This window comes from Saccopteryx leptura, chromosome 5 (genome assembly GCF_036850995.1).
Source record: "Saccopteryx leptura isolate mSacLep1 chromosome 5, mSacLep1_pri_phased_curated, whole genome shotgun sequence".
Classification (NCBI taxonomy): Eukaryota; Metazoa; Chordata; class Mammalia; order Chiroptera; family Emballonuridae; genus Saccopteryx; species Saccopteryx leptura.
In genome coordinates, this window is record NC_089507.1 from 166,885,005 (window position 1) to 166,898,773 (window position 13,769).

At 37.4% G+C, this 13,769-nt stretch overlaps 2 protein-coding genes across 2 annotated transcripts in view; both read right to left on the reverse strand.

Moving 5' to 3' along the window:
- The window catches only part of ABCA8 (ATP binding cassette subfamily A member 8), a 198,498-nt gene that overhangs the window by 142,735 nt on the left and 41,994 nt on the right, over window positions 1-13,769 (reverse strand). The gene's annotated exons all lie outside the window — the stretch shown is intronic.
- The window catches only part of LOC136406690 (ABC-type organic anion transporter ABCA8-like), a 112,222-nt gene that overhangs the window by 56,437 nt on the left and 42,016 nt on the right, over window positions 1-13,769 (reverse strand). The window contains exon 17 of the mRNA XM_066386730.1: window positions 10,536-10,675. Coding sequence (XP_066242827.1) covers window positions 10,536-10,675 — 140 coding nt within the window. The remainder of the gene's footprint in view (window positions 1-10,535; window positions 10,676-13,769) is intronic.

Sequence of the window (13,769 nt, forward strand, 5' to 3'; positions counted from 1 at the left end):
GCTATTCGTGTTCTTTTTTGGTTCCATATAAATTTTTGGAATATGTGATCTATATTTTTAAAGTATGTCATTGGTATTTTAATTGGTATTGCATTGAATTTATAAATTGCTTTGCATAAGATAAACATTTTAATAATGTTTATTCTTTGTAACCATGAGCACGGTATATGTTTCCACTCGTTTGTATCTTCCTTGATTTCTTTTATCAATGTTTTATAATTTTCCAAGTACAAGTCTTTAGTCACCTTGGTTAAATATACTTTATTATTTTGGTTGTAATAGTGAAGGAGATTGTTTCCTTAATTTCTCTTTCTGACAGTTCATTGTTGGTGTATAAAAATGCCTCTGATTTCTGAGTATTAATTCTGTATCCTGCCACTTTGCTGAATTCGTTTATCAGGTCCAGTATTTTTTTGACGGAGACTTTAGGGTTTTCTATTATAATATATCATCTGCAAATAATGATAGTTTTACTTCTTTTTTTCCAACTTGAATGCCTTTTATTTCTTCTTCTTGTCTGATTGCTGTGGCTAGGATTTTCAGGACTATGTTGAATAAGAATGGTGAAAGGGGGTAGCCCTGCCTTGTTCCTGATCTTAAGGGGATTGCTTTTAACTTTTGCCCATTGAGTATGATGTTGGCTGTGGTTTTGTCATAGATGGCTTTTATCATGTTGAGGTATGTTTCCTGTATTACCACTTTGTTAAGAGTTTTGATCATGAATGGATGCTGGATTTTATCAAATGCTTTGTGAATATTGTACCTGCCTTGACTCCCCAGAATAAATCCCACTTGATCATGGTCTATGATTTTTTTCATATATTGTTGGATCCGTTTTGCTAATATTTTGTTGAGGATTTTAGCATCTACATTTATCAGGGATATTGGCCTATAATTTTCTTTTCTTGTGTTGTCTGTGCCTGGTTTTGGAATCAGAATTATGCTTGCCTCATAAATGGAGCTTGGAAGTCTTCCTTCCTCTTGAATTTTTTGAAATAGCTTGAGAAGGATAGGAGTTAGTTCTTCTTTGAATATTTGGTAGCATTCACTTGTGAAGCCATCAGGCCCAGGACTTTTCTTTGTTGGGAGTTTTTTATTTTTATTTTTATTTTTTTTGTATTTTTCTAAAGTTGGAAACAGGGAGGCAGTCAGACAGACTCCCGCATGCATCTGACTGGGATCCACCCGGCATGCCCATCAGGGGGCGATGCTCTGCCCATCTGGGGCATTGCTCTATTGCAACCAGAGCCATTCTAATGCCTGAGGCAGAGGCCATAGAGCCATCCTCAGTGCCTGGGCCAACTTTGCTCCAATGGAGCCTTGGCTGCAGGAGGGGAAGAGAGAGACAGAGAGGAAAGAGAGGGGGAGGGGTGGAGAAGCAGATGGTTCCTTCTCCTGCGTGCCCTGGCCGGGAATTGAACCCGGGACTCCTGCACGCCAGGCTGACACTCTACCACTGAGCCAACCAGCCAGGGTATTGGGAGTTTTTTCGTAACTGTTTCTATCTCATTTGTTGTAATCGGTCAGTTTAGGTTTTCTGATTGATCCAGATTGATTTTTGGAAGATTGTATGTTTTAAGAAATTAGTCCATTTCATCTAGGTTGTCTAGTTTTCTGGCATACAGTTCTTCATAGTATTTTCTTACAATATTTTGTATTTCTGTTGTGTCAGTTATTTCTCCACTCTCATTTCTAATTTTATTTATTTGAGTCCTCTCTCTTTTTTTCTTGGTGAGTCCAGTTAAAGGTTCATCGATCTTGTTTACCTGTTCAAAGAATCAGTTCCTAGTTTCATTGATCCTCTCTATTGTTTTTTTAGCCTCTATGTCATTTATTTGTGCTCTGATCTTTATTATTTCCTTCTTTCTACTTCATTTGGGCTTTACTTGCTCTTCTTTTTCTAGTTCGTTTAGGTTCAGGGTTAAGTTGTTTATTTGAGCTTTTTCTAGCTTCTTAAAGTGTGCCTATAGTGCTACAAACTCTCCTCTCAGTACTGCTTTCACTGTGATTCAGAAATTTGAGTTGTTGTATGCTCATTATCCTTCGTTTCTAAAATTTTTTTATTTCTTCTTTGATCTCATTCTTAATCTATTCATTATTTAACAACCTGCTATTTAGCTTCCATGTGTTTGAGAATTTTTGAGTTTTTCTGTTGTTGATTTTTAGTTTCATGCCATTGTGATCAGAGAAAGTGCTTGATATGATTTCAATCTTTTTAAATTTGTTGAGACCACTTTTGTGCTTCAACATGTGGTCTATTTTAGAGAATATACCATGAGCACTTGAAAAGAATGTATATTCTGCTGCTTTAGGATGAAAGGTTCTGAAGATATCTATTAAATCGAGTTGATCTAGTGTGTCCTTTAAGTCTGCTGTTTCTTTGTTAATTTACGTTATTGAGGATCTATCTAGTGATGTTAGTGGGGTATTGAAATCCTCTACTATTATAGTATTGCTATTGATCTCGCCCTTTATATCCATCAAAGTCTGTTTTATATATTTAGGTGCTCCTATATTAGGTGCTTAGATATTCATAATATTATATCTTCCTGTTGGATTACTCCCTTTATCATTAAGTAGTGGCCTTCTTCATCTCTTACTATATCCTTTGTTTTAAAGTCCATTTTGTCTGATATAAGTATTGCTACCCCAGCTTTTTTTCATTTCCATTTGCATGAAATGTTTTTTTCCCATCCTTTTACCTTCAGTCTATGTGCATCTTTGTTTTAAGGTGTGTCTCTTATAGTGTCCTGTTTTCTTATCCACGCAGCTACCCTATGTATTTTGGTTGGATCATTGAATCCATTTACATTTAAGGTTATTATTGATATGTAGTTGTTTATTGCCTTTTTATTCTTTAAAGCAGTATTACTCTTTTGCTATATTCTTTTCCCACTTTGATCTGTTTACAACAGGTCCCTTAATATTTCCTGCATCATTGGTTTTGTTGTAATGAATTCCTTGAGTTTTTTTTGTCTGGGAAGCTTTTTATTATTCCTTCAATTTTAAATGATAGCCTTGCTGGATAAAGTAGTCTTGGTTGTTGGTTCTTGTTCTGCATTACTTTGAATATTTCTTGCCATTCCCTTCTGATTTCAAGTGTTTCTGTTGATAAATCTGATGTCATACTTATGTGGGCTCCTTTATAGGTGATAGCCTTTTCTTCTCTAGAAGCTTTTTAATATTTTCTGTTTATCACTTAGCTTTGGCATTTTAATTATGATGTTTCTTGGTGTAGATTTCTTTGGGTTTCTCTTTAATGGAGTTCTCTGTGCTTCTTGAACTTGTGAGAGTTTCTCCTGCATTAATTTAGGGAAGTTTTCAGCTATGATATGATTGAACAAAGTCTCTATCCCTTGTTCTTTCTCTTTTTCTTCAGGAACCCCTATGATGTGGATGTTATTTCTCTTCATGTTGCCACAGAGCTCTCTAAGAGTTTCCTCAGACATTTTGAGTCTCTTTTCTTTTTTCTTCTCTGCTTTCATGCCTTCATTCTACTTGTCCTCCAACTTGCTGATTTGATCCTCAGCCCCATCCATCCTGTTTTTAATTCTTTCCATTGTGGTCTTCATTTTTGATATTGTATTTGTCATCTCCGACTGCTTCTCTTTTAATATTTCAATATACTTTTTTATACTTGCTATTTCTTTATTTAAGTGTTTGTAATGACCATCCATTGTTGTTCTAAGATCCCTAAGCATCCTTACAATCATTATTTTGAACTCCGCATCCAGAAGTTTGGTTATTTCCATATCACTGAGTTCATTTCCTGGAGGTTTCTCTTGGAGTTTCACTTGGATTGCACTTCTCTGTCTTCTCATTTTGTCTGTGTGTTTGGGTGTTTTGTTTGTAGAGATGGTTGAGTCTAGGCTTGGTGTTGTCTGCCTCCAGTTTTCAATTGTATTATTTCTAAGTCTTCTTGGGTTGGCATCAGCTATGTTTTGTAATCCACTTTTGAATTTGGGCAGCTTTAAAGTCTTTTTTTTTTTTTTTTTTTAAACATGTGATAGTCTTGTTTACTGATCTTTGCAGGGGGCTTATTTGAAACTGTATCCAGGAATGTGGTGAGCATAACCTGAGACTTTGAAGGCCTCTTCTACCAGTTACTTTCTCTGGGGGCAGGGTGTTTTCTCAGCTTCAGTAGGGGGAGGTGTATTTCAGATCTCCATGGAGACCTGATTTACTGCCCCTCCTCCCCACTTCTTGTTTTCAGCTGTGTCTTGTTGCGCTGATTGGAGCTGGAGAGATGTCCGGAGATCTATGACCTGGAACACTTTGTCTTTTGTTTTGTGAAAGGATCTACCGTTCCCCCAGCTATGGCCGCATCCAGCACTGGATGAGTCAGCTTCTCAGGTTGTCTCCTGCAATCCTCTGCCCCTCACCGTCTGTTTCTCTCTCTCCCCTTTCTTTTTGGAAGACAAGCTGGCCCTTTCAACACATCTTGTTCCCTGGTTGCCAGGCAAGTGGTTGTGAGCAGTATTTTCTGCTCTTTTCCCTGGAGTGAGAGCCTTTCTGGGCTCTCAGCCTCACCCCCCTCTATTCCTGTAGGCAGGGGTGATTCAGGCACTCCCTACCAGGTTTTTTGTGGCTTCTTCTTTGCTTTTTGGTTTTTGAGAGCTGTTCTTGTAGTCCAGAGTTGGTTTTTCACGCTGATTGTTCATAAATTAGTTTGTAATCCAGTTCAGTGGTGTGAGCTGGGAGTTTGTGTGTCTGCCTACTCCTTCTTCTTTAAATATTTAATAGAATTTACCTGTGAATTCGTCTGGTCCAGGAGTTTTGTTTGTTGTGAGTTTTTTGATAATTGTTTCTCTCGCATTTGTTGTAATTGGTCTTTTGGTTTTCTGATTCTTCCAGGTTGATTTTTGAAAGATTATATGTTTTAAGGAATTTTTCCATTTTAACTAGGTTGTCTAATTTTTTGGCATATAATTCTTCCTAGTATTTTCTTACAATCCTTTGTATTTCTGCTGTGTCAGTAGTTACTTCTCCACTCCCATTTTTTATTTTATTTATTTGAGTCCTCTCTTTTTTCTTGGTGAGTCTGGATAAAGATTCACCAATCTTGTTTACCTTTTCAAAGAACCAACTCTTGGATTCATTGACCTTCTGTATTGTTTTTTTAGCCTCCATGCCATTTATTTCTGCTCTGATCTTTATTATTTCCTTTCTTCTACTTCCTCTGAGATTTACTTGCTGTTTTTTCCCTAGGTCTCTTAGATGCAGGGTTAAGTTGTTTATTTGAGTTTTTCCTTGTTTCTTAAGGTATGCCTGTAATGCAATGAACTTCCTTGTCAGGAGTGCTTTTTCTATGTCCTATAAATTTTGAGTTATTGTATGTTTATTTTCATTTGTTTCAAGAAAATTTTTTATTTCTTCCTTGATATGATTGTTAACCCATTCCTAATTTAATAACATGCTATTTAGCTTCCAAGTGTTTGAATGTTTTTCAATTTTTCTATTGTAGTTGATTTCTAGTTTCATGCCATTGTAATTAGAGTAGATGCTTGATATAATTTCAATCTTCTTAAATTTATTGAGACTCATTTTGTGTCCTAACATGTGGTCTATCCTAGAGAATGTATTGTGAGCTCTTGAAAAGAATGTATATTCTGCTGCTTTAGGGTGAAAAGTTCTGAAGATATCTATTAAATCCAGTTGATCTAGTGTGTCCTTTAAGGCTACTGATTCTTTCTTACTTTTCTTTCTTGAGGATCTGTCCACTGATGTTAGTGAGGTATAAAAATCCCCTACTATTATAGTATAATTGTTGATCTTGCCCTTTATGTTCATCAAAATCTGTTGTATATATTTAGGTGCTCCTATATTAGTTGCATAAATATTTATAATAATTATATCTTCCTGTTGAATTGCTCCTTTATTATTATGTAGTGACATTCTTCATCCCTTACTACAGTCTTTATATTAAAGTCTGTTTATCAGATATAAGTATTTCTACCCCAACTTTTTTTAAGTTTCCATTTGCATGAAATATTTTTTTCCATCTCTTCATTTTCAGTTACATGTATATTTTGTTTTTAGTTGGGTTTCTTGTAGAAAGCATATATACAGGTCCTGTTTTCCTATTCATACAGTTATCCTGTGTCTTTTGATTGGAGCATTTATTCCATTTACATTTAAGGTTATTATTTATATCTAGTTGTTCATTGCCATTTTATTCTTTAAATCTAAATTCCACATTTTTTAGATTTTTTTTCTTTGTTCTGTTTACAACAGGCCTCTTAAAATTTCTTGCAGTATTGGTTTTGTTGTAATGCATTCCTTGAGTTTTTTTGTGTGTGTGTGTTTTTTTGTTTTTTGTTTTTGGTCTGGGCAGCTTTCTATTTCTCCTTCAATTTTTAAATGATAGCCTTTCTGGATAAAGAAATCTTGGTTGTAATCTTTTATTTTGCATTACTTTGAATATTTTTTGCATTTCCCTTCTGGCCTCAAGTGTTTCTGTTGAAAGTAAAATGTCATCCTTATGGGGACTCCTTAATAGGTGATTAACTGCTTTTCTCTTGCAGCTTTTAGTATTCTTTCTATATCTCTTAACTTTGGTATTTAAATTATGATGTGTCTTGGTGTAGGTCTCTTTGGGTTTCTCTTTAATGGGACTCTCTGTGCTTCTTGAACTTGTGTGACTTTTCCCTTCATCTACTTAGGGAAGTTTTCAGCTATTATTTCTTCAATCAGTTCTCTATCCCTTGTTCTTTCCTCTTCTCCTTCAGGATCTCTTATGATGTAGATGTTGTTTTCTTTCATGTTCTCACAGAGCTTTCTTAGAGTTTCCTTAGACTTTTTGAACTCTTTTCTTTTTGCTGTTCTGCTTTCCGTGCTTTTGTTTATCTTGTCCTCTAAATTGCTAATTCAGTCCTCTGCATCATCCAGCCTCCTGTTAATTCCTTCTAGTGTATTCTTCATTTCTGATATTGTATTTGTCATTTCTGACTCATTCTTTTTATAATTTCAATGTGCTTTTTGATGTTTTTTATTTTTTATTTAGGTGTTCATTATGTCCATCCATTATTGTTCTACAATCCTTGAGCATCCTAAGAATCATTATTTTAAATTCTGCATTTGGTATCTTGGTTATTTCCATCTCATTCAGTTTTTTTTCTGGAATTTCTCTTGTTGATTCATTTGGATTGCATTTCTCTGTCTTCCCATTTTGTCTGTGTATAGATGGCTCCTTTGTGTGTACTATTTTTGTAGCTAGCTGAGTCTAGGGTTGGTGTTGTCTGCCTCCAGCTTCCAGATATGTTGTTTCCTTATCTTCTTGGGTTGGCATCAGCTGTTGTTTGTAATCCACTGCTGGCTATTTGTCTTCTAGTACTACTCTTTTTGCTATATGTGTCTGCGTTTTCTATACCTTAGCTGGGTCAGGTGTGAGGAGCCCTTCCTTAAGATACTACTATAACAAGGGTTGTTAGGTCCTGAGTTGATGCTCTCCATATCTGTCCACTGGATGTGCCAGCCCTGGACCACCCTGGCTGGAACCTGGTGTGGACCAGTGGGAGTTACTGACTGTGACTGGCACTTGCAACCTTCTTGGAAATACAGGTGAACCAGAATTTTTGGCTGCCTCTTCTGGGGCCAGGTGCCATTGTAAATATCAGCTATATTCCTACGCTGGCTTTTATTTACTCTTGACCAATGGGTGTGGCCTCTATGTTCCCGAGGTGTGGTCTTCCCAGTGCCTGCTACCACCTCTGCAGCCACTGCCTCCTTGAACATTTGGGCATGGGCATCCCTAGGTGTGTGGCCTGCCTTGCAGGCCACTGCGGCTGTCACTAGCTGCCTCCATGGGCTGGCAGGCTGGTAGATGTATCTGGTGCAGCCTTCACCCCTGCAAGTGCGCAGCTGCCACAGCCAGGTCCACCTGTCTTTCAGGGGTTGCTCAGCAGCATTGGGGAGGGGGTGGTGTAGTCCAGACTTCAGCACTTAAAACTTGTGTCTCTGACTCATCCACTGTTTCTAAGTGACTCTTTGCTTTGACTGTAGTAGGTGAGCCTCCGGTGAGTGGGGTAACTATTTCCCTGTACTGGCGTTGCTTCTCCCAAGAAAAATGGCCTCTTTAGATTTGGGTTTATGTTGGCTGTCTCCCAGAATGTCTTTCCCTGTGCCTCCAAGATTATACTTTCCTCTTGTAACTTCAGTCCTCTGAGGACTCCCCACCCCACGAGCCCTGGGTAAGTGGCAGTGAATGAGGTTTTCTGCATGGTCCTTTTAAGACAGAGCCTGGGTCTGAGAGTTCTGTCTCCATCTCGCAAACAGTAACTCAGCTCTTCTCTCAGCTAAATACTTTCCATTCGCCTCTTCTAGTCTCTGGGGTTCTAGACTGGGGCTCTTGTCCTGGGGCTGAGGAACCAAAAGTCTCTGGGCAATCTACACCACTGTTAGAGTCCCTCTTGGCCACCGCTCACTTCTGGGAACGGGGCAGCCATTTCTATGTCTCCAACCTTTCTACCAGTCTCAGTGTGGTTTCTTTGGTGAATGTTATAGATTTGTCTTAATTTAGTCTAAAGTTGGTTTTTCAAGATGATTGTTTCCAAGTTAAATTATAATCTACTTTGGTTCTGAAAGGTGGGAGTTGGAAGATCCGCCTACTCCCTGTCAGGGCACATACAAGAACCTACCATTGAATGCAGAAAAAAGTGGAACAACAAATCTACGTTTGTTTCTCTTCTCCTTTCTCTCTGAAATTAATTTTAAAAAATATCTAAACATTGCCATTACCACCATGATCATGCTAGTCATTAAGAGCCATACACACTCTGGACCAAATCTCCTCTGACCATAGGAACTCTTAATCTGTTCTCCATTTATATAATTTTGTATTTTCAAGAATGTGATATAAATGGACTCATACAGTATGTGTCCTTTCAGTATTGGCTTTTACTACTGAGTCTAATTTCTGAGTATTCATTCAGGTTTTTGCATATAAAAGTGAGTAGCCCCTTGCTTTTTACTGTTGAGTGATGTTGCACATTACAGATGTACTCACTTTATTTAATCAGTCACTCATTAAGAACAACTGAATTGTTTCAGGACTATTACAAATAAAACTGCAATAAACATTTATGTACAGGTTTTTGTGTGAGCATATGTTCATACCTTCAGGATAGAAGCTCAGTGTGCAGTTACTTGGTTGAATGATAACTGCAGGTTTTCTGTTTTCAAGAAACTGCCAACTGTTTTCCAGATTCATGGTGCTCATTAATATTTCCTCCAGCCATGTATGAGTGAAGAATTTTGTCCATCTCCTCACCAGAATTAATTCTGTTCTGGCTATCTGTCTATCGTGCTGCTATACTACACAATCTTGATTATTATAATTGACATTATGTCATAGCTCATGCCCATGGCTCACCACATAGAGACCTAGCAAAAGCTACAGTTGTCTGCTTCTTCTCAAGGAGCTAAAGAGTTCATAGAGGCCCTTAACATCTCTTCTCAGGCTTATGGGTTGGGATCTCTGGCACAGAGCCAGTCTGTGAGACTGAAAGAGGTGCCTATTCTATCTAACGTGCATATGTCAACATAAATAGTCAAGGAAAACAAAAATTCATCAGTCAAAAATGTCCCAAAAAAAGGACCAAGATAAGTTCCCTGAAAGTGACCCTGATGTAATGAAGCTTTATTATTTACCTAATGGAGAATTCAAAACAGATCTTGAAGTATACTGTTCAGTACTGGCCTGAAGAATCCAGAGTTATCACAAAAGATTTATCAAGAGAACAAGTCTTGCCCTGGCCGGTTGGCTCAGCGGTAGAGCGTCGGCCTAGCATGCGGAGGACCCGGGTTCGATTCCCGGCCAGGGCACATAGGAGAAGCACCCATTTGCTTCTCCACCCCTCCGCTGCGCCTTCCTCTCTGTCTCTCTCTTCCCCTCCCGCAGCCAAGGCTCCATTGGAGCAAAGATGGCCCTGGCGCTGGGGATGGCTCTGTGGCCTCTGCCCCAGGCGCTAGAGTGGCTCTGGTCGCAACATGGCGACACCCAGGAGGGTCGCAACATGGCGACGCCCAGGATGGGCAGAGCATCGCCCCCTGGTGGGCAGAGCGTCGCCCCATGGTGGGTGTGCCGGGTGGATCCCGGTCGGGCGCATGCGGGAGTCTGTCTGACTGTCTCTCCCTGTTTCCAGCTTCAGAAAAAAAAAAAAAAAATGCAAAAAAAAAAAAAAAAAAAAAAAGAAAATTAAAGAGAACAAGTCTTATTATGGAATTGTTTAACATAACAGTTAAGACAGAGGTTTTCAACCATTTGTGTTCATGCGCAGTTATGAATACTAGAATATTTGGCTATATTCTTGAAAAGAGTGAAGAACTAAAAAAAGCTCCCTAAAATGCCCAGGCATAATACAACAATTAAAATATAATATTTTCCACTATTCATAAAATAATCTAGTTATTATACATCATGTGTTAAATACCTGAGCACATTGTAAATTCTCAATGTTAATTGTAATAATTATCATTAATATTATTATTATGAATAACATTTATGTATTTCATTCCATGACTTTCATGTACATTACCTGGGAATTTATTTGTCCTTTCCAAGGGCAATGTGTAGACAAGTTTTCCTTCACTTTCTGCTGATAATTTTGCATCAGGGATGTGCTGTGTAACGAGGGATGTAATTTTTCCTTTAACACTCATTTCATTCAACTGCAAACTGGTGTTAAAAAAAAAAGTTACATGCTATTTGATATTATCTACAATTGCAAGAAAATATAAAATAAAATGCTGTCTCTATGAGACAAGAAAATATTAAATAAAATCTAATCCTAGAATAGGTCATCCAAACATGAAATAAGAGGACAATAAAAATCAGATTAAAGACCTGTAATGGGGGAAAGCAAAGAGTGAACTAGCCAGAATTCCTGGTCAGGTTATTCAGGGGTGATGCCCAGAGAAGATCAATACTGACTTAGGTCCTTAAGAGGAGAAGAGCTGCAGACTACAGATATCAGGGACACAATACATTCAAGTCAGGACTATACAAGGTGGACAATGGATTACATTTTTCCAAGGCAGTTAATGTGGCTATATACAATTGTTGTATTAGGCAAGAACAGGAGGCTTGAAATGCATGCACACAGACAGATTCAAGTATTCAATTTAGCCATCCAATGAAAATTTGTTAAATTCTTAGTATGTTAGAGAAATTATCCTAAATGCTGAGAGTATAATTGTGGATAAAACAGCATTGTTCTGCTTGTATGAAGATTAATTTTTAATGGGAGAGACAGAAAGAATAGAAGCAAACAAATGAATAAGCAAAATACTTACCAATAGTGTTAAGTGCTATGAAGATACAAGGCTATAGATAGAGACTAATCATGGAGAAATGTGGATTCCAAATGATGGGATTGCTAATTTTTCGCTTTCTACCTAGTGCTAACTTAACAACTTTGAAAAAGAACAAAGTATCATTGAGAAATCACTCTACACATGTTAAAAGATAGATATGAAAAAAATCTATTTATGAAGGTTTTACTGTATACAGTAGATGAAATACAGTAATGACTTTGTAACTTGGTTTTGTCATTTGAAATGTGTTATTCACTTATCTGAACAGCTTTCTCATTAGTAAAGTTGAATAATGATTGCTAAAATGTAGAGTTCTACTAAGTGAACATTTTTACTTAACAAGCCCTTAAAAATGATACTTATTTTATTTGATCAAATTCGTGATGAAATTCATCAAGTTTATCATAAATATTTTGATCATATAAGAAAAATGTCATTTTTAGAAACAGTGGAATCTATTGAGGGAATAAAACAAAAAGATATACCATAATCTTTCTCTAAGATGATTCTGTCAATTCATGAAACTTTTCCTGGCCCCTTGAAGGAGCTTGCGCTGGGCACTGGAGAGGACCGCATGAACAATACAAGCTTATAGCTAGGAAGAGGAGGTCAGCAAACCTCTTCTGTAGAAAGCTAGATAGGAAATATATTAGGCTTTTCAGGCCAATAGATCTCTGTTGCAATATTCAACACTGCCACTGTAACATGGCAGCAGCCCATGGCCAATAGCTCAACTAATGGGAGTGGCTGTGCTCCAACTTTACAGAATCAGAAAGTGGGCTGGAGTTGGTTCACAAACCATAGTTTGTGGATCCTGATTCAGAAGGAGAAATAAAGCAATTACACAAATTATTGCCATGGAGACGCAGAAATTCATTGGGATCTTTAGCCCAGCATTCTTTATTTTGAGAACATGTTCTGTTACCATGTAATGTGTGGGTCACCCTCTCTTTCATATTTCTGTAACTTTTACTTGCAACTAAGAATTATTACTCCTACTTTGTAAGTGAGAAAACTGAGTTTCAGAGAGTTCATTTAATTTCCCAAAAAAGATGAAAAGAAAGCACTTTACAAAATCAAGATACTGTGATAATACACAAGGATGTAAGATAGATAAAGGCCATGTGAGGTGGCAGTGACGTAACTCTGTAGGACTTGAACAGGTCAATATAGGCTCAAGAAAATTTCAGACTCAGGAAATATTTTAAACAATGAGAAATGTCGGCCATAATATGAATGTGGAAAAAACAATGAATTTTTTCTTTTAAATAAAGGTATTGAATTGAGTAAAGGAAGTGATTTTATTTTATTTATTTATTTTATTTATTTATTTTTTTAATTTATTCATTTTTTTAGAAAGGAGAGAGAGAGGGAGAGGAGAGAGAGAGAGAAAGGGGAAGGAACAGGAAGCATCAACTCCCATATGTGCCTTGACCAGGCAAGCCCAAGGTTTCGAACCGGTGACCTCAGCATTTCCAGGTCGACGCTTTATCCACTGCGCCACCACAGGTCAGGCCTAATGGAAGTGATTTTAGAGTCATGGTAGTGGGCCACACCAACATTATTTGGTGGTGTAGTTTGGTACCTGGTAGATAAAATAAAATCATTGAAATTTTTTGTTTGCTTTGTCTTGTTTATGTCTTATGGGTTTTTTTGGTTTTTTTTTTTTTTTTAGTTTTTAAAGTATACCTACAACATAACTGATTATTCAATGATGCAGAGATGTTTGCCAGAAATCTATGTACAGTTATTGATTAATGTCACCCTGTTAAATTTAATTTTCTAAAAAAAAAAAGGTATAGAGTATATAAATGAGAGCTACAAGCTGATCAATTAATGTACAAATTAAAAGAAATTTAAAATATGGATCTAGAGCCTGACCAGTTGGTGGTGCTGTGGAGCATTGGATTGGTACGCAGAGAACCCAAGCTCAAAACTTTGAGGTCACTGGCTTGAGTGCGGACTCATTCAGCTTGAACGTGGGCTCACCAGCTAGAGCATGTGGTCGCTAGTTTGTGCATGGATCATAAACATGACAGCATGGTCACTGGCTTGAGCCCTAAGGTCACTGGTTTCAAGCCCAAGGTCGTTGGCTTGAGCCAAAGGTCAGTGGCTTGAGCAAGGGGTCACTCCTCTGCTGTATCCCCCCTGTCAAGGTATATATGAGATAGCAATCAATGAACAACTAAAGAGCTGCAACAAAAAATTGGAGCTTCTCATCTCTCTCTAACTTCTTGTCTGTCTGTCCCTTTCTCTGACCCTCTCTTTGTGGGAAATAAAATGGATCTATGTAGAGAGCTTTGAAATTAAAACCATCCAGGTCCAATTCTTGACTCTACCATTGTTAACTTCGGGGGTCCATAGTTTCTTCTGTAGAGTAAAAGTAACAACAGTGTTTTTTTTCTCATAAATTAAAAGATTTAAATACAATAATGTAAAGAAATTTTTCTCTGTAT